Genomic DNA, 21,749 nt, shown 5'->3' on the forward strand with positions numbered 1-21,749 from the left:
TAAGAGAAACAGGCACTCCCAGAAGCGTTTGTTGTATGGAAAGTAAGCATGAGAAAAAGAGGACATAATCCATGTTGCAAAAGCATAATCTAGAGAACAATATATAGGGTAAGATAATGAATTTAGTAAAATAATAGAACTTAAATTTATGAAGAACTTTTCCAAAACAATGAATGATCAAGTTGTTAATTTGTAGTTCAGTTTGCAATAGTGGCACTTCAAGTGTTGCAATGGGAAAATCTGTCTAGCCAGTAACATGCCCAGCTACCTCCTCCTCTCGACAATCATTAGTCAGCAGTGCCTCCGCATCTTGCCCAATGGACTGTGGACTGGAGTAGCTTTTTCTTCTGATTGAGCCTCGAGACTCATCAGTGATGCTCTGAATCTGGGACAAAAAGGTTACCAATGACCAAAAACCCCCCCAAAACCCAGTCTACAGAAAAGAGTAAACAATGATATTAGTCAAAATAAAATTTGTCTTCATTTAAATAGATGACATTTGGTATTGTAGCTTGTTCTAAACTTGGTTTGTTTTCACAAACATGCCATTTGTTTATACATGCTATGGGTCACTTTCTGAAATGTTTAGCAGATAGTTATGAAGTCTGTTTACAGAAATTTGTAAAAATGGGAAGTGAATGAAATCCTTTACTCTATATGGAAACCTCAACTCTTCGTATATTTGTGAGGGTCATATCCCTGCACGTATGTGATGATTCAGATGAACTGATTTTATTCAGTTACAATCGGAAGTATGTAAAAACATTTAGGCAGGTGAGAAAGCTGCTTTCCAACTCTGAACACTGACTTATTTACCAAACAGTGATTCAAAAGCTATTATTGTGTTCCTCACTTACATACACCCGCATTTCTGCCAATCTTACCTGGCAGCAGCAATACGCGCAACAGCAATTGCGCTGCGCATCTCAACACCAAGTAGTGGTGGGAGGAAGACTTCCACCTTCTCACTTCTCACAGTTCCAACAACATCACTGCCTGGCTCAAACAGTCAGGACAAGCCAGAGAGGAAGCCAACAGCAACCAGGAAGGGCAGTAAGGAAGAGAATGAGGTTCTACATTTTCTTTCATCTTTGCAGTACTATTGTCAAAGTCAAAAACCAGTAAATGTTTGGCAGTTGCACCTAAGCCTTCAGGTTTTGCACTTTGCATGTGTTATATTTACACTTGAATAGAAGCACCTAAACCAAGTTTCTCAAAAAAGGAAACAAAAATCCAAAGAGCCCCCATGCCCCAGCTCCACAGGAAAGTGCAGGGGCAGGATCAAATAAAGTTCCATTTTAAAAAGTGATGGAAAAGGGGAGAGCGAGGATGATTCCTCAGGGATAAGAGCATAACTACGAGGAAAACAGCAAAAAAAAAAAAGCTGTACAAAACCAAATTCTTCTCTTTGCAGAGGTTTAAACCTTGTTTGAAGTGGTACAGGCACAAAAGTGAGGTTAAAATACTAATCTAGGTGTTAACAGGAAACAAAACTAGAAGCACAATTCACAGTTGGACTATCAGGGTTATATTTGATTGTCTGGAGACAGATAATGAAAACAAAAGCAAAGCTGATTTGAACTAGTGACACTAATGACAGAAATGTTTTTGAGGTCATCAGAAAGCCAGAGGGGATGGCTCGACTCATATAAAAGATGATCAGATTAAGAAAAGGCCTGGCACACTGACTGCCTACACTCAACTTGTAGCTCTGGAGGTGAAGGCATAACTAAACATTTTCTGATGAGCATACACAAAGAAAGAGGCAGATTAATATATTCAATCAGAAACACCACGTGGATAGAGCTTTTATTCTTGGATAAGGCAGGAAATAAGTACTAGGTGGTCTCGGAATTATAAAGGATTTTACTTCAGAACATGAAAGAAATTCAATGGTATTTTGTACGTTCATATTTTACCCTGCCTAATATGAAGGAACAAGCTGAAGCTATAATGATGATGGCTACATTCAGATGGAAGTAAGTAATAAAAAACCAACCAACCAACCAAACCCAACATGGTGAGGGGAAAAGAAAGAAATTAAAACTTCCAAGCAAACTGCACTCTGCAGTAGTGCAGATCCCAATCAACTCACAGAGCCGAGAAAAAATTCTTGTCTCCACTACAATTTATATGCTATAGGCTACAGAGCTTTAGGTCCTTGGGCTACTCATAAAGCATTCATGAGGAAGTTAAACCCTTTAAAGCCTACTGTAGATTGACTAACCACTCAAACTCCACTGGTAAAATACTAGCGTTCAATAAAGAAATGAGGAAAACCTTAAGAACACCGAGTAAGGAGTATAGGAGACCTAGTGTTTTACTAAAAAGAAGTGAGGCAGGCTGAGATCAAGCGAAAACTACCATGCTGCAGAAGAGAAGAAAGAACAGCAGCACATTGTTGTAGCAAAACAAGGCAACTTTATGAACCTAAAAAAAAATATGGTGAAATGGAAAAAAAGAGAATAAAGGAGAGATTAAAAAACAAAAAAACCAAACAAACCTAAAATAAATTACAATTATCAGTAGACAAAAAAAAAAAAAACAACAAACAACCCACAAGATAAAATTCTAGTTATTTTATGAATCCAGTTAAACACAGGAGAAATCTCTTATTTGGCATGGGATGGAAGTCACTAAGTGATATGAAAGCCAAAGCATTCAATACCTTTTATGTCATTAAAAAGTGTTGATAATGGCATAATTAACAGGATAAATGAGAAGGTAGAAGCACGAGAAAAAAGAAAGAAAAAAGCTTTAAAATAAATTAATATTAAAACATTCACAAGTATACAGGTGCATGAAGCTTGTGACTACAACATGCAAAATACCACCAGTGACTAGTAATGGTAGAGGAGCAGCAGAAGCAGCTGATTAGAAGCCATGGCCAAGAAATGCTTTCAGATTTATCACAGAACATCTTGCCAAGGCCAAGCCCCTACCTCTCTTTCCCTTTCGTTCTTTGACAGCTGCATCTGTTTTAACATCTGGGATCGCTGTTCCATCATCAATGTTTTCTCATATGTGAATGCAGAAATATCATTTTCAAACTGCAAGAGAGATTGGCATTAGAAACATCAGGAGAAAAGTACTACTTGAAAGAACAACATTTACCCAGTGTACCACATTCAGTCCAGCATTCGTTCAGACATGGATATATTTATAGCATCACAGTAATCCCAAGCATGCTGTTCACCAATCATTTCTGTCCTCATTCTTGAAACTTATTCAAACAGAGATCTTGTACAGTGAACTATACCAGTATCAATATGATTTTCAGCTAAATTTGAGGTACTCAGGGCAGGCTTCACACTCTTCTGTTCCAACTAGGCTGCAGAAATGAGGAAGGGTTGAAAGTGCTTCTTTTCACTAGGTCTGCATTGCTCCCTCCTGAGCATATGCACACAGTTGTTTCCTTACAAACTGTCTAGAGCCAAAGTTAACACATCCTTCCCCAGTGAGAAACGTGTGAATAGAAGCTTTTATGAAGAAACTCTGGCATATATTCTCACATCAGCTCAAAGCTAAAAACCAGTGTAAAAATCGAGAGCAATCATCCGTATTGTCACTGACTTGTGACATGTCTCATCTTTTGGAAGATTCTCAGGGTTAAATGCAAGCCTAATAAGAAAAGAATAAACTGTGCTTCCTATACTGTCCTGCTGAAAATCCAGCCAAGGCTGAGCCTTTTTTAGGGCACTCTGTTCACTAGCTTTCACCTGCACATGACACACCATTTTAGTCTTTTATATTCAGTATTCTAAGCAAAACAAGAAGAAAGCATTTATCTTACATCCTTGTTCAAAATCCTATCCATATTTTTCCCAAGTAACTTTTTTTCTCTAAGTAATTTTAACTATTCTTAAAATTCGCTTTGTGGCTGAGCAGCATGATAAACCTTCTTGATAGGGCTTTTTTTCCCCCAGGAAGTAGTGATAACAGAAGTTTTGAACCAGTCAACCCATCTCCATCCCACGTCAGAATGAGTTTTAAAGGGGTTTTTTGTGTGTCTTACTTTGGACATTATCACCTTTGAGTGCTGGAAATGAAGTTTTTCCTTTGTTGCCAAGAAAAGTGTGTCTAGGCAGACTACAGTTTTAGTCCTTTCTCTTTAGCAGTTTACAGCCAGCATTTATAAAGGAAAAACTGCTATAAAATCAGTTTTGTCACTATTTGATCTGTGGATTTCTAGCTACACTGTCTTGCTGTTTGGTGTGAGCTGAGGCTGGCAATGCTGAAAACAACAGACATATGCTCATGGGGGCTTCGGCATTCCTTATACCAGAGAGATATTCATACAGCAGTTGGAAAGAGGGGTATGTTCATCCTCTCTCATGCTGGAAGCTATGGGTTATTACTTTAAGCACATTCAACCTTCCATGCTAAAAAAACCAAGCTTTTTTCTTACTGAATGAACTATCTGATAAATAAAACGGGCATTAACACATTAAAATAGCTCAACTCTACTTGACAAAACCATTTAAACTTACACTAGCATTGTGACACGGTAAGGTACTCTTGGCTTTAAAACTCATTGTTCTTAGTGAGACTGCAATCTTTCCCTTTTCGTATTCGGGCTAACATCTCTTGGTTTCAAAAACACTAAATTCATTTTCAACGAATCACAGAATTCACAAGTTTAGTCTCCATTGCACCTAAAGAAAGACAGGCAGTAACATACCATTTCAACAACTTCCACTTCAGCATTCAGTCTAAGATGATACAAGAACATCTGAAGATCCTTCTTCATTTGAATGCTATTATCATCCATTTGCGCAACAGTGAAGATACGCATTTTACATTTCCTCCAAACCTATCAAAAAGACAGTTTACAACAATGTGTAAGTGGTTGCTATCACCACACTTAACTACCAAGATGATATCATTCAGTGCTAGAAAATGAAACATCTGTTTTCTGTTGTCCTTGCCTTGTGCTGCCGAAGGAGGAAAGGCAGTAACATCAGCATACCACCGTCATGGACAATCCACCACACATCTATGTTCCCTTCAGTAAAACGTTCTTGATTTGTTGGGAATAAGTCGATGTTTTTTGCCACCAGCAGTGCTTGCTGAGCTGCTGTTGTTTCACGGACAGTATCTGCAAGGGAAAACAAGACATTTGATTGAGGACTTCTGGTTTTTATTCACAGCTCTTGTTCTATTTTAAATACAGAAGCTTAGATTCTCCCAGATTCTGCTGGAACAGGAACACCCTGGGTTTAGTGACTAATAGGAGAACAAGAAGAGAAGTGAGGGTTGAAGAGACTGAGGGCTGAGAAAACCAGCACCACATGATATCAGATGTGGGGAAATATTCAATGCTGGACATTGTGCATCACATCTCCACACAGCAAATAGATTAGTTACACAGTTGAAGTACAAATGCATAGGAGAAAATCAATAAACACATACCAACAAAATTTTTCCATGAGAAACGATTTTCTGTCTGCTTCCATGACTGCGGCCATGCCATCAGGACAGTGTTGTGCTTCATCCCTCCTAGCCCAGCCGACTGAATCAAATAGGATATTCCATCTCTGTAATTAGGAGACACCACAATCTGGCAAAAGCCTTTAGTCTTTTCTACTCCCATTAAGGCCTTAACATTCTGCCAAAGGAAGATTACACGTGGGGAAATACAGTCAGCAACACCGGTAATAAGCACCATAAGGAGTAACAGCACTAAGTAAGAGCACATCATTAGCTGCAATGTACAACTAACATCAAGAAACTGCTAATTCCAAGAGAGTGAACATGATTCTGTGACAAGTAAAACCCAAAACACCACACGCAGGATTTGCATTACTTTAATTATTCAGCCTTCTATTTCCCAAACAAGATATGAATAAAAACACATTGACAAAGATAAATAACACTGCTTCAGGTAAAGTCAAAACTGCTGACTGACCTCAGGTATGGAACAGCAAGTCCTTCCTTTTGGAATTGGAAGGGTTAGGAAAAACGTGATGCTGACGGCTTTAGAAGACAAGGCTGTCAAAGCTCCTTAAAACACTTTGACAGTAAGAGGCCAGTTCTTTATTTACTGGCTCCCAATACGGTAAATAGATGTGCAGGAGACAGTTGGAATCACTGTCTGAATAATGACATGATAAACTGACCGGATTAAATCTCCCACACCCGCTTAATTTCAGTATGAGACTCTTTCATTTAAACACAGACAAACATAGGGACACAGAAGTAATTTAGAAGTAGCATTCAAAATGGTATCAAGGTTGAGTAGTACTGTGCAAACATAACAGTACAGTGAGCACATAACAGCTTAAATAGGAGCGCATTTTTCATTTAAAAGATGGTTTTTTTTCTTTTTAAAACAAAACCAAAAGCTGTGAATGAAAAACTCTGGTAGAAACCTTCTCTAGCGGAAATTTACCAAAACCAAATTTTCACAATTCATTTCTATTTCAAAAGCAATAGTTTCCTTGACCTTAACACCAAGGTCTGACATTCTAGCGAACCTGGGGATTAGGTGTGTCTTAAATTCATTGCTGCTCCCCTCTCTCAACCATGTAGTTGACATCAAGTTAAGACAGCTACAGGTTAACACTTCAGCTCCCCATGGGTGAACACTTTCTGTTTAAAGATTTTCACTGGCCTCATTGTATGCTCAGTCCTGTTTTCTACTTGTGCATGTTGATAACAACAGCTTAATAACAATTACTTTCACAGTGTAACATTGCCAGACTCTTTCCATGCTAATTGCTCTCTTGGAGCCTTTTCATGTGATAGTAGTATGTCTTCCTACTTTGTTGTTTTAAAAGGTACTTGGGACTAGTCCGAATACCAAAAGGGAGAAAATAAAACCCAACAGAAAGCTGGGAGGAAAGAGAGCAGTTAGCTTTGTTAAGTCCATTTCAAATACTCATCTATTTGAATAAGTCACAGGCATTTTTACATAGCTTTGAAGGTGACTTGGATCAAAATAGTAGGCATTTCAACTGATATTCTTTTCAACAAGACTGAAGACATTCACCATTTTTGGAAGATATAGTGGCAATCAAAGCCTACTTCTGGAGCAGGCTTTATCCTGGTTTTCTAAAGGCAGCAGAGTTTTCAGTAGTATTCAATAAAATACATGAAACATGGTATTTTCTAAAAATGTTTGCCCATTCTATAAAGTCAAGAGAGTTTGCACAGGTAAGCAAATACAATTATTCATACTGAATTCACCCGATACTGGATTAAACAATGTAGTACACAGGTTGTTTACGACTAAACACAAAGGGAAACCTGCTTTGCATTGAAAGACCAAGCTGAATGAACAACAGGTCTTCAGAAGTTCAGTCTATTAACTTCCCTTTTTCCTTAAGGGGACTATTTAAAACTGAGGTATTTTTAAGGGATTTCCCATAAAAACTGGGTTTCTATTTCCAATTGGGCAGTCCAGTCAAATACAGAGAAGTTATCAGGGAGAAAAGAATAGAAAGGAACATTCAAATTCAGTGTGTTTTAAGCAAAGTTCGAGGGCACCTTAAATCATATGACGACTTACTATTTTTCCCTACCTCATCCTATCTTCTCTGGAGGTATGGAATAAATGGGAAATTAAAAAAAAAGGAGAAAAAGTAAAGGATTTCAAGGAGGATGTTGTTTATGGTTAAGCAATGGAGTAGGATTCCAGTAAAGACTGCTCCTAATCCTAGCTCCGCGATGTATTTCTAGGACAATGTAGAAAACCATATCATGCATGCATCCAGAGGATGAAATTATGACATCTGCATCTGTCAGATGTTAAGTTTTTTATTAAATAAATCAGTTTCCTTATTATTTGTTAAAAATCTATCACTTCTTTGTTTTTTGCTACACGCACCAACCTGTTTTTTATATATAATCACTGATTGTGCTGAGGGTAAAACTTGCTGGTTTATCCAGTATTTTGCAAGTCTGTTCTAAGATACAAGTTATCCAGATTAAACATTTAAATACTAATGGAAGTTCCAAGTGTCTGTAAGCTGTCTTGTACATACCTCTTCAGCTTTCTGGGTTTCTGTACATTTATCCAAGTAGATTCCCTGAAGCACAGAGCCCACAATAGTCAGTCCTTTACCAGCCTTCAGCTGAGAGGTGAAAGAAAGCAATCTAGGATGTTTCACCAGCTGCTCACTATCCAAGTTTAACAAGACCAAAAGTTGAGGTCTGCCAAAGAAGAAAAATAAAAGTAAGTTAATCATACACAAATACATACAGAAAAGCAAGAAAGGATTGGAAAATTAAAATTCTCAATTAATGAAATGCAGATATAGTGCTTAGTTCAATAGAAAACATTAAACTATAGAGCAAAGAATTCATAACTCGCAATATCAGCAACTCTTCAGGTGCAGAATGCCTGCATAAGCCACTGTACCAGCCTTCTGAGGAGCTCCCTTAAAGAACCACGAACATTACTGAATCAAAGTGATCACCCTTACAAGGTCCTCTAGTGCAACCTGCTGCTTAAACATGGTTAAACACTGAATGCACACCAGACTGCTTACAGCTCCATCCAGCTGCATTTTGAAAGCCTCCAGAGAAAGAGATGTTATCACCACTGGGTAACCTCTTCACTGCTTAATTAGCATCATCTCAATTTTAAGTCTTTTTTCTTTTTCCATTTTATCATGTTTTCTCCTTCTCCAACCATATACGGTTGTAAGGAGTCTGAAGCCATCTTCTCGGTACCTTCTCCTTGGTAATGGATGTTTACTAGTTAGTGACATCAACTTTTAGGCCCCTCCTTAAGCCTTCTCCAAGCTGAGTAAGCATAGATCCCTCAGCCTCTCTCCACAGCGGATATGCCCCTGTGCCCCAAACCCACCACCATCTCAGGGGTCCTCTGCTGAACCACACCAGCCTACTGATGTCTTTCCTATATTAGGGTGCTGAGAACTGCATTAAATATTCTAGATGCATTCCAATGAGTGCTGAGCAAAGAGGAATATTATTTCCCAGTATATTTACTTTCCAATATACTAGGTATGCTCCTGTTGATGCAGTCCAGCACATCGCTGCCAAGGCACGCTGGTGGCTTATTACCTACTGGGAACCACAGGTCCTTTTCACCAGAGCAGGTTCCCAGCCTTGTACCACTGCATTGGACAAGCCTGTTTCAGATACTAGACCTGCCACTTGTCCTCCTGGATATTCATGATGGTCTTGTTGATCCAGTCTTTAACCTGCATAGGTCGTTCCAAAAGGACAGTCACACATGTACTGATAGCACCCCAAGTTCAGTACCAGCTGTGGACCTGATGAGGATGAATTCTGTTTCCTTTAATCAATATCCAATCTGCTTACTTTTTCCAAACTAACATTTTATTTATTTTCCTGTCCTGCCTCAGAACCGGCAGTTTAAGACATAACAAGGAGGTCCAGTTCAGACCCAGATAAAAGCAGTGATTCAGGTATTCCACAGTAACTCCTTACGATCAGGAATCCCACAACAAATGGTAAATAACGCTGTTACACTGAAGGGCAACAGAACATTGCATGTGTATGCGCCCAGGGGTGTTATCACAGACCAGTGACAATGATTAAAGCACCACTTTTAGGGACAGTTTCTTTTTCGTGTGTTCCACTGATCAGGTTCTCCTGACTTGCGCTATAGTCGCCAGAGGTGACAATTTGCAAATGTCCTTTTGTTCCTAAATACCAAGTAATTTTTTGTGTTGGCTTTGAGAAAATGGATATTTTAACAAGTAAAAAGAATATCTCGCAAGAACAGTAGTGGACATTTGACCCCATTACACACAAATGGGGAGCAAACATGAGATTTTGTTTAAATGATATCTAAGAAATTATGGAAGTGTTGCTATTAAATGAAGAGATGTATAAAGAGATTGCCACAAAAAAAATTATTTAAACAAACAGCGGGTCCTTTGTACACTTATACAATGTATTTCAGAGAGAAAATTCATAAAACAAAAAGGAAATAAAACTACCCAAACACTTATGGAATTGCAGTTTCTTTTCCAGAGACAGCGGGACTCAATGATAACAGTTGCTTTGACTCTGAAAAAGCTATAAATAATCAAACACTTAAAGTTCTTCTGCACTTTCAAAAGCTATGTTAACACCACATGGATTTAAGTTCACCTTAGTTTGCTCATATTCCCAGCAAAGTTAATTATTATTGTAGTAAACAGTAATACTATTGCAATGACATCATTTCCATGCCCAAGTTTTGGCATTAGCTTTAACAGCAACATTCCCAATAGATTTCCTTATTTTGAGACTTATGTGACTGTGGAAGGCATAAGGCTTACCTCCAGTTCTTGGTGTGAGGAGGACCATCTTCAACACGAAGCAAAGCATAGCGAGCTGCATTCAGAGACAGTCCTCGGATTCCATCACCCCATTCTTTTTCCGCTCTTTGGGGTGCAAAGAGATTCAGTTAACAGGGTCCCATTTATTTATATAGATTAAGTACATTTTCTCATGTTAGGGATAATGGGCATGAAAAATTAACACTTTTGTGCATGAGTACATGACAAAACCCCTGATCTTGCAGATTTACATCAAGAATGAAGACTAAGCAGGAGAAAGTAGTGTCAGGTCCCTTCAAGATTAATTATTACTAATATTGATTATAGTTTATTCATATTTCAAAAGATTTTTTTTGTAATCACAAGGTTACTTCAGTTGTTTTCGGGCACTAGAATGAGTAAGTGAGGGCTACATAGAATCATAGAATAGTCTGGGTTGGAAGCGACCTTCAGAGATCATCTAATCCAACCCCAAGCCCCTTACTTCAAAGGAACTGTTTTAAAGCAGCAGAATGAATAAGCGAATCTTGGTTTTGTATGGATTACCGTTTTATATCTTTCCCAACACCACCAATACAGCTTTCTCCACATCCTTTTCTTCCCAGGTTATCTCCCAGGATGAGCCTGAAGCTTCATCTGCATTCCTGATCACCTGCAATCTCCCTACATTTTCCACTCCTCTTTCTCCCAGTACAAAGCTATGCTAGATGTCATGCAGAGACCAAAATAAGACAGAACTGTTAGGCTAACAAACACAATTTTCCTTTCTGGGGATTCTGCTATGCAAGGGGTCCATCTGCCTTGCCTTCCCTCTTGTTTGCATTCATGAATTCATCCTGAACTTTGTTATCTCTAGTCCTCTTTCAAAATCAGGTGAAATAAGCCAAACTGAATTCAAAAGCTATTAAAAACAACGTGGCAATTAAAATGTAGCCTGACGGACAGCACAGTCACCTGCGTTTCTTCTACTTAGTTATCTACAAATCCACATCAAAGCCCAGGTCTTCCCAGGCAGCAGTTCTTAGAACATACCAGGGCAAGTCTCTCCCCACTGTCAAATCAGCCCCTGCATTTGTAAAGGCAGGGAGAAAAGAAGGTTAAGTTTCTGCAAAAAAGAATCTGTTCTTCCAGGGTAGATGTGCTGCCTGTGCACAACACTTATAGAGTCTGTACACAAATCTGTATACACATACATATGACATTGATATATGTGCATGCCCATATAGACACACACAAGTGGAACTGCTACCCTCTGATCTAACTTCCTGGTTAAAATAGGCAAATTAATTTCCTTATGATTGACCCAGTAAATGGAGCTGTCACAATCCAGGAAAGCATCTAATCTGGAAATGGAGCTATTAAAAGATGGAGAACCCACAAGCTGGAGCAGTTTATACCCGCTGATCCACTTAAGACCTGTCCTTAATCGCACACCAAAACTGGCCTCACTTCAATTTCCTGCTCCAAGACCTTACTATTTTTCTTGACTAGAATCTTTCAGCATTGGGTGTCTTTCCTTAGAAAGGGAAAGCACACGCATTACTGATCATAATCACCACCAGGGTTTGGATATGTCGGTTGGGGTTTTTTGGTTGGGTTTTCTTTCTTTATGAACTCAGCACGTTCTTTCAGTCTCCTACTCACACAGTGTTTCTTACAGGTGTAGCTATGTAAGTGTCCCTTGCCAAAGGCACATAATGCAAAATATGTTCTGATTTATGGACAATCTAAGACTTCGGAATATAGATAATTTTTGGTGGGCGCTCTGGATTGTTCAATATGATTCAACCTAGAAAGTGTGCTAAAGTCCACACAAAAGAGGAGCATTTCTGGGCTTTAGCACCAATTAATAAGAAGGTAACAGTTCTGTATGTTGCTGTTTGATATTAAAAGGTGATGTTCCTGCAGCATTAAAACATTACACCATAATCTCTGCTCAAATGACATTTCCCCAGACTTATTGGTTCTTATTTTCATTATTTCTGGCTGTCAAGAAGCTTGGAACAGAACTTCCAGAGAAATGAGAACCTGAAAACTTACAGCCCTTCACAGAGACAGGATCTCACCTTGTTTCAAGGAATACTCTTAATTCTATCACTTCAGTTCTATCTACTTTATACAAAAGTGCTTTCTGCTGTTAAAGATATTAAATATAGAATAAATAAGATATATGGTCTTACCCTCTATATTCTATGTATTTGTATATACATCCTGCGATTAGCATGGCAATCAAAGCATAGTACCAAGAGCAAATGAACATCAAGGCAAGACATAAACTCATCCCCAGGAATGAGAGAGTCCTAAAAGAAACCATTTTTTTCCATTTTTTTAAAGAGGCATGCAAATGTTCCACAAAGTCAATTCCTTACTTAACTTCCATAACTAAAGGCCTTCCATAACTAAATGGCCTTTCTTCTTCAAAGGCCGTTTCATAGCTACAATGTAAATACAAATACATTATCCCCATTTTAGTTTATATATATTTAACCCCCCCAAAAAACATTCTGAACCTTTTGTAGCATAATTAATACAATTGAACTAGATATAACAATAGCGTTAGTACATTTGTCACTTCTGAAACTCTATTGGTACCTCCAAACAAGGTCTGTTTCAAAACACACTCCTATCACTTAAAGTTAACTCGAATTTAAGCTAAAAAAAGTACTCAAGCAATACTAAACAACATTATGTTACTGCCAGCAAAAATAGTTGATTAGTTGAAACTAAATTTGACTCATTAATTATATTCTCCATTTCTGTTGTGGCCTGTCTCTTAGGCAAGAACATGGGACGGTAGATGACAATACAGAAAGCAATCTTTCTAAGGCTATAAAGAGGAACTGTAAACTGAAAGAATTACAGAGGTATCTCCAGATTAAAGTCTATATGCCTGGTTTGCCCACATTATTATACAAGATAGATGTAAATAAGCTCAGAAATGGATTGTTTTGTGAATGCTTTTAGCCACATGATACCCCAGACTTAATTTCACCTAATTTCCACTAGCTTTCACTGTCGTGACAGAGTGTCAACAGACCCATCTTTTGTTTAGTACCTTTGGTTTGTTTCTTTAATACCATACAAGTATTAAAGCAAAATGCATCCAGGTTTAAACTGAAGAAATGCTTTTTACCTGTTCTGAAGGTAAATTCAGAACAACAGCGGTTCTTTCATGCTTGACTTAGCCAACCTAGGAATCTCACTCAAAAAAATAAAGCCCTATCCCAATACTGGCCAAGCATCCCGACACCAGCTTTGGCTGGAAGTGATGCAGCAGCCACCCAGCAGATCAGTTGGCTCACTGATTTCTTTGGGAAGAATATCAAAAAGAATTATTGCCAAAAGGTTACAAACTCTGCTGCTGACATCTCACAACCCTTTTCTTTTTCCTGCCTCACCATGGTCCAACCCTGTACCTCTTGCCACCCTCCATCTTATCCACCTGCATTAGCTTTTAAGCTACTCTGCACCACTTCCTGTACTTCTGCCGCAATCAGATTTTTCAGGAGAGGTGGAAAAAAGGCAAAAAAGCCAAACAAAACAACCCCCCAAAACTAACAAAATTCAAGCCCCCCAAAAAACCCAAAAGACAACAATCCCCCATTTTCCTTCTTGGTGTCACAACTGCTACTAGGTGTTTGCAGTGATAGACTGGGAAACAGGCATGATGTATCTGGAAGTTTTGATGCCAAACTACTAAGTGCCTACTGAGCATATTCGAAAGGATTTTTTCAGGGCAAACCCACGACATTTCATTCTATCAACCTTCCTCAATATTAAAGACAGACTACATACTTTTTCATCTTCATTCTCACATACACTTAAGATCTCATGGTTTATGAGCAATATTAAATGTTATCCTGCAGCCCCTTCCCGAAACCTCTACAAATAGCCACATCTTGCATGATCACGTATATTACTAGCCCTATTCCTGTTTCAAAACACACTCCTCCTGTTGCTTATTTGCTGTTAATTTGAATTTAAGCTAAAAACCCACATGAAAACAACGCTGCTGTTAAAGTGTTTTCAGTGCATGAACCATAACTCATTGAAGTTATAAAGGAGGCTTTGCTTTATCACTGAAGGAAAATCAACAATTTGGGGCTGCAGAATTAGTTTTAACTCTTCTGAACGAAGGACTATTCCCTACCAGTGGTAATACTTGAAACGAGGTCTCCAGTTGGGAGTGCGCAAAAGCGTCTGAACTGCACAAGCCAGATTTACAAACATATAGCACATGAGGAAAAACCTGTTAAGACAAAAATAAAAAAGCAGGGAACAAAAAACATATTCCAATAGGAAATTAACTAGACAGACTGGCAGTAAATGGCTGAACACAAACCAGAAAAGGGTAGGAACTTGTACACTGTGTTTTCAGTGGCAAATAGAACACAACATGTAGATTGAGTCAATACTAGTCCTCAAAAGAGCACAGCAACACCTGACAATCACAGTGTACAGGTTCTGGCTGGGATAGTTTGTTTTCCTCACAGTAGCTCATATCATGCTGCTTCTGGATTTATAACCAAAACAGTGCTGATAACACAAGGATGTTGCAGCTGCTGCTGAGCAATGATTACACAGCATCAAGGCCTTCTCTGTTTTTCTTGCCACCCTGCCAGCAGTCTAGGGGAAGGGACACAGCTGGCCACAACTAACCAAAGGGATATTCAATACTGTATGACCTTGTGCTCAGCAGTAAGAGCTCAGGGAAAGGAGGAAGAAGTGGGACACATTTGGAGTTGATGCTGTTTCCTTTCCCAAGTAACAGTTACACATGGTGACCACCTTCCTTGTCATGGCAACACACCCACCTATTGATTGTGAACTGAATTCCTTCTTTTGCTTTGCTTGTGCCTGGAGCTTCTTCCTTACCCATTAAGCTGTCTTTATCTCAACCCATGAGTTTTCTCACTTTCACCCTTCTGATTCTCTCCCCCATCACACTGGGGGATCAGGCAAGCAGCTGTGTGTGGCTGCGCAGTCCACAAGGGTCAACCCATGACACATGGGATAAACTTCCAAGGCTAAGTCAGCAAAACAAAGTTCAGTTCCTACCCAAAACCAGTAAATTGTTTTGTCTGTGTCTATTAGATGCACTTGAAGTGAATTAACAGGACTTTTTATTTTAAAATACAGGTTTTTACAAGTTGATTTATTTTTACTAGCATTCAAGAACTCTGTCATGGAAGAAGGTTTTTGTGTCTCAGAAATTAGTTCCAGCCATTTTGTTGTTTCATATTTCCTTGAGGATCAAACAGGAATATAACTTGTTAGAAAACAAAGTCTAACACGTATTATTTCAAACAGAAAAACTAGTATGTATTTTAAAAAGAAGTACTATTCAACTTAAGAAGACAAAACACCACACTGATACTTACATTGAAAGAATTGGTGCTACACTGTCCAATGAGGCTATCAAAATTCCTATTTCACAAATACCAGCAGTGAGGAGCAGAGCCCAAGTCGGTTCTCCATTTGCTTTTCCATGACCAAATACCTAGTTCGAGTAAACAGTAACATTAGTTAAAGCTGTTCATTACACAGTTATGAAATATGGTGCAGATTGCAGACTAACTCTAACTGCAACCAAAAAAAGCCACTGGTTAAAAATGAAGCAAACTGCACTATGAGAAAGTCACAAACAAAAGTGCAAAACCATACATTTCTAATATGAAAATTACTACTTAAATAAGCAATGACTGTAACATTATCATACTACCGCAGTTGCTGTTGAAATAAATAACTTAAAACCAACGTGCATCAGAGACTCATGCTTAGTCTACAAAAAGCTAATATAGTTGAGGGTAGTATTTATTGTAGTATACAGAATAGGCATCAACTCAGTGCTTACAAACACAAATACTGATCTTGAAAGAGGATTTATCTAAGCCTATGATCCTGCACAGAGCCTACCAAACATCATTTCGCATGTGGTAATTTCCACTGGGGAGAATTCTATTCAGCTATACTGCTCATAGGTGGTAAACAGCCTCACCTTCAGTTCCAGCTGTATTTACTCTCTTCACTCCCATTTTCCATAATGGCTTCCTTTCCAAATGTCTAGGTTCTCCACCTTGCTCATTCTGCATACTGTCTTCTTTCTTAAGATTCCTATCATCCAGTCTTCTTTCCCTTACACTAAAAGGGCCATTTTTTTTTTTGCCCCTATATTGCATTCATTCCTCAATTAATGCAGCAGCTGTATCACTCCAAAACTGCAAGCACTTTTCAAGTCTTGCAACATCCTGCTTCTCCTGGGTTCCCTTTCCTTCACTTCCCAAACCACATTAAGTTTTTCCTTCCTATTCTTCACTCCTTTCAAATCTGACTGATAAGAGGGAATCATACAGTCACCCTCTCACCAAGTACCAAGTTACTTCAGACAAAAATGCAGTTCTTCTTTTGTCTCTCTCCATACAACCCAACTGTCCTGGTTTCAGGACATTAATGTTGACTTGTCGTAGGCTTCCCCCAAGCTCAGGAACCAAATCAAGCTGCTCCTATTCTATACGTAGCCCTCACTGAACATAGATTACAGATATCCCTGAATAGAGTCTTAAGTTATTCACCAAGTATAATAGCTCATTTTAACGTAACATACTATACTAACCTCAGATGTAAGACAGTGACCTCAAGCACACATCTGATCGAGACACCAGGGGTAAGTGTGGGTAAAGTAGGCGATCCTCAAACATAAGTTTGGTCATATAATGTAGGGATCAAAATAATGATATAAACCAAACAAGTGCTTCAAGTCAACTTCAGGACTCTTGCCACACAGAACAGCCTATTCTCCTCAAATTCAGCCCTAGCTACTTTCTGCAATATCTGCAATTTCTTTCTCTGTGTTAAATTTGACAACTGTCCCGAGTTTTTTCTTAAAAAAACCCCAAACCAAATCATAGTTACTCAGATATAATCCCATTTTTTATACTTGAACCTGTTCTTGGCAGATTATCATTGTGCTGTGCAACTGTTGGCTATTCTTGGCAATTTGAAGTAAGCTTTCAAACCCCAAGCTCCATCAACAGAAATCACAGCTTTGCCCTCTAGACATTGCTATCTTTAGGAATTCTATTTATTTTAACCCAAGTCTAGTTGTCTAGTTTTTGCAGATGCTGCCCAGCAACTGTGCTAAATATCTTTGAGCAAGGGCACTCTTTTCCTCTGTTTGCCAGCTCCCTTAACTTCCTTTGAGATAAGTCCAATTTATTCATTGTTAAAACACAGCGATGTTAAAGCACAGTAATGCTAGAACAATCTGAATGTTCAGAGCAATGGGACACACTTCTATAGTTACATCGTTGTTGACGATTCAGCTTACAAAAAATGCATAAAAACTAAAATTTAATCTCTATGATGCAAAGTTATTGCGCAGTTCCATGACAAGATTAAATCAATGCTGTTCACAAAAACAAGTTGCAAATACAGCCTGAAGTCAAGAAGTTCAGTTTGATAGTTGCTTTTTAGTTCATTTATTATATTATCATTATAGAAAACTTGTATTGTTTTGAGCCGTTAAATTTCGTGTATAAGAACAAAAATAATTAAATGTAATTGCACAGAAATATCCCTGTTCAAACTCTGCTCTACAACAGCTCGCTCTATTATTGTTCACAATTAGAACTGAGCTCCAAACTTTTTCCTCACAGTTCTACAGGAACAGCAGAAGTAATGCCTCATTTGCCATAATATAAGCTGTATTGAAGAAAAAAACAAATCTCACTTGGATAAAGGGCACAATGCCATCTCTTGCAATGGCCTGTAACAGCCGGGGCGCACCGGTGAGACTCTGGAGACCAGCACCACAGGTTGAAAAGAATGAACCAATGACAATGACCCATGGAGAAGGCCAGGCCAGTGTACCCACCACTAGATTTCCATTAACGGCTTCTCCAAACCTTGAAAAGGGTGGAAGAAAGAAGAAAAAGCATCAGTAAGCATTAAAGCAATTTCTAGTATGGCTTCATCATGCACATTTCAATCTTTTTTGGACAACAGCACTTTTCATCAATAAATACCATGTTATATTGCGCACTATAAACTTTCTCAACCAAGCAAACTCTCTTTATTCTGCTGGTTTAAAGAAAACATAATCGATGCCTCCAGGCAGACATGCAGCAAAATTATCAGGTATCTTGGCAGACTACAGAATTAACACCAACAGCAGAAGTATTTACACATGCATCCTTTAGATCCCTGTGACTGCTAGGAACTAGAGTGCAGACGTCTGATCTACAGATCAGATATACCCTAGGGCATAAGCAGAAGATTTGCAAAACAAAGTATTAACCTTTCCCTTTAATGGTGTGTGACACTGATGTATGAACATAGAGAAACTATGAGACACCATCATCTCAAATTATGTACGTCTTCTGACTGTTATGCTACCCGATGCAGTTTTTACATGAGTTTATAAAGCAAGCTGCACATTCAATCAAATTCTATTGAATTCACGTTCTATTGCCTGTATTTTTTAATTAAACACAGGGTAGGAACCACTAGAAAGGATGAAAGACAAGGAGTGAAAGATGTATGACCTACATTTTCCTATGGCAGATAGGCAATCAGTAACGAAAAGAAAACCAAAAACTCCTGGTCTTTAAAGCAGACCAAAATCCGTATGTTTTACTGTCAGACTGGATTCCAGCCAAAAAAGAACTGGCAGCACTGTAAGTGAAAAGATCATGGATACAGTGCAAACTTGGGCCTTAGTAGAAAAGAGAACCAGACACCAGCAAGGAAACAAACGTGAAACCTGCCAACAGATTCCTCTTACTCAACTCAACTTCTTGTAAGGGAGAAATTCATCAAAATCTGGAGATTCTGTTCATGCTTATCTCCATTACATTTATTCCTTTCATGCTTCACATTGTGCCTCGAATGACCTCAGGCAACAATGTGGATGAAAACTGACGTGACTCCTGATTTGCAACTGATGTTTCAAAACAAAAAATACCTTTACATCCAGAGGAAATCCTAGGCCTTATGGTGCTCTGCAGCCTCTCTCTTGAACTCTCCCTGTCAACTCAAAAAAGTCTTTTTCTGCCTTTGGCCCTCACGTGCACATTAGTCCTCCCAAAGTAATACCACTGCCCTCACCTCCACCCATCAGCTCCACAAACACTAACTATGATTTTCTTTCTCAAGGACATCTTATTGGGGCCAGTTCCACTTCAGACATTTATCTTCAAAATTCAAACATTTATTCAGGTTAGGTAAAAGGCAGAAGCTCTTCCCTGTGAGGGTGCTGAGGCGCTGGCAAAGGGTGCCCAGAGAAGCTGTGGCTGCCCCATCCCTGGGAGTGCTCAAGGCCAGGTTAGACACAGGGGCTTGGAGCAACCTGGTCTGGTGTGAGGTGTCCCTGCCCATGGCAGGGGGTTGGAACTGGATGATCTTAAGGTCCTTTCCAACCCAAACCGTTCTATGATTCTATCTTAGATTCTGCTTCTGCTTCTTGAAGGGATACAGTCCAATAACGTGACCAGTTCTTGCAGCCATTTCAGTTTAACAGATAGACTTTCCCTCCAGTTTTGACTTAAGCAAAATACTTCACATAGATATTTCCCATACGAGGCATTAGTAAGTCCTAGTAAGATAACTCATGATCACACGTACTCTGTAAAATTAGAAGTTGAATACGACTTACTTATCTCTTAATATTACACCTTCTATACAGGCACCAAACAAGACTATACAGGAGAGATCTATTACTGAGACTGAAGGAAGATATCACTGTAAATAATGAGACAGAAAAAGAAACACCACCATTTTTCACCTAGGGATGAAATCAAAGTGTCCATGATAGTGAAGTGGGGATTTTTGTTGTTGGTTTATTTGTTCTGGTTGTTTTATGGTGGTTGTTTTTTAATTCTTCTCTCCTACAACCTTTTGGTTTAGATTCTCTATGACTGCATTTGAAGTAATGGAAGTCACCAGTTCCTGTGTCATGTAGCAGAACAGATATTTTCTCATGCAAATGGGCATTTTTGTCTTCCAGGTACTGAAGGACTTAATTTCTATTGCTGCTAATTTGCTTTAAGATTTTTCACTGGTTATACAGAGTATCACAACCAAGCAATCAGCCAGCCACGATGATAAAAACTTCAGTATCGCTTCACTAAAAGTATGCTCCATCTTGAAATTCGTAGCACTACTAGAATACAGAAATACACAGAAACATTTGTCTATAGACATAAAATCTGAGCTATTTTAAAAATGCTTATTTCTAATATTTGTACTTTAGACAATTTATTTTCTGTTTAGATTCCTTCATTTTATACTTGGGCAACTCTAACAATTTTTCAATGAAAAGTCCTGTTATATCTACAGAATGCACACTAGAAAAAAAGAAAAGGCACAGCATAAAGGATACAAATAAAAGACGTAGTTGAAATAGCCAAAATTGTTCCAGTAGGAATAGATTTCTGAGCATCCTTAAGATCTCCAGATCTGTTTGAACCTGCCATAATACCTTAAAAAGAGACCAAGTTTATATGTCATAAAACCAATTAATACTAACTCCATGTCAATAATAGAATGGGAACATTAAACATTAAGCCTGATTTAACACATCATTACCAATGAAGCAGGCTTTAGAAATTCATAATCCTGGACACTCCCCCCATTTATACATTCATGTAATCAGAAATTTGTGTTACCATCCGTTGTTGACTGAACAAATTCCAGAAAGCTCAGGAAAGCGACAAAATAAAATAACCATTATTTTTCAAATATAATTTCAGAATCATTTTTTAAATGAGGAAATACCAAGGAGTTAGCAAAATAAGTTATAAACTAATAGGGATTTAACAATTTTAGCCAGTGTGATTGAATGTATTATCTTGCTACTAAACAGAACATACATAATCAATAAACTATATACAAAAGCATAGGGAAAAAAAAGAAAGGAGCAGGCAGGAAGTACAAGAATAGTTAAGGACATCACATGTACACATCCCTGTTTGAATCTAACAGGAGAAAAAAAATGTCTCCGAGCACATACTGGACAGGAAGGAAAAATCATACAACTGACTAATTCTGCCATCGTTCCTAGTACTTCCTGACCACTGTTGGATGCAAAACCATGAAGTTAATGTGAAGACATTCCAATGCAAAGGCATCGTCAGACTCCATGCAATGAAATCCTAACTGTAGGATCAGGTATGATCATGGCCTGAATAGCTGAAACAATCGCCTTCATACTCAACTGTTCTGTCATCCATTTGACGTTTAAAATACTATAAAGGTATGCATCTTCTTAAGCACTGAGTAACACATGGAGCTTTCGTTTTCATTCCAGACATAGAAAATAGCACTTAAACTGATGCTTTATATCCTATATGTGCCTAAAATAACCAGTTGCCAACTATTTCTCTCTAGCACCAGAGAGTTCTGGGAACATAAAACTTGGACACACAGACTAGCAATATCACACGTCATCAATAAACAGACACACACACTTGGGTTTTTTTTTTCCAGCTATAA

At 38.4% G+C, this 21,749-nt stretch overlaps 1 protein-coding gene across 3 annotated transcripts in view; it reads right to left on the reverse strand.

The window, feature by feature from the left end:
• Positions 1-21,749, reverse strand: part of LOC136007627 (solute carrier family 12 member 7) — a 56,810-nt gene that overhangs the window by 7,666 nt on the left and 27,395 nt on the right. For 2 of the 3 annotated variants that reach the window (XM_065665605.1, XM_065665606.1), the window contains exons 10-21: positions 20,638-20,736; positions 19,912-19,969; positions 17,989-18,163; positions 15,641-15,759; positions 14,410-14,508; positions 12,440-12,559; positions 10,260-10,364; positions 7,986-8,154; positions 5,413-5,608; positions 4,929-5,098; positions 4,682-4,813; positions 2,943-3,050 (exon numbers count right to left, since the gene is read on the reverse strand). In XM_065665605.1, the coding sequence (XP_065521677.1) occupies positions 2,943-3,050; positions 4,682-4,813; positions 4,929-5,098; positions 5,413-5,608; positions 7,986-8,154; positions 10,260-10,364; positions 12,440-12,559; positions 14,410-14,508; positions 15,641-15,759; positions 17,989-18,163; positions 19,912-19,969; positions 20,638-20,736 (1,550 nt within the window). Of the gene's footprint in view, positions 1-268; positions 386-2,942; positions 3,051-4,681; positions 4,814-4,928; positions 5,099-5,412; positions 5,609-7,985; positions 8,155-10,259; positions 10,365-12,439; positions 12,560-14,409; positions 14,509-15,640; positions 15,760-17,988; positions 18,164-19,911; positions 19,970-20,637; positions 20,737-21,749 lie in introns of all 3 variants that reach the window. The other variant, XM_065665607.1, reaches the window with a different exon arrangement.

Source organism: Lathamus discolor, chromosome 2 (genome assembly GCF_037157495.1).
Source record: "Lathamus discolor isolate bLatDis1 chromosome 2, bLatDis1.hap1, whole genome shotgun sequence".
In the NCBI taxonomy this organism is placed as follows: Eukaryota; Metazoa; Chordata; class Aves; order Psittaciformes; family Psittacidae; genus Lathamus; species Lathamus discolor.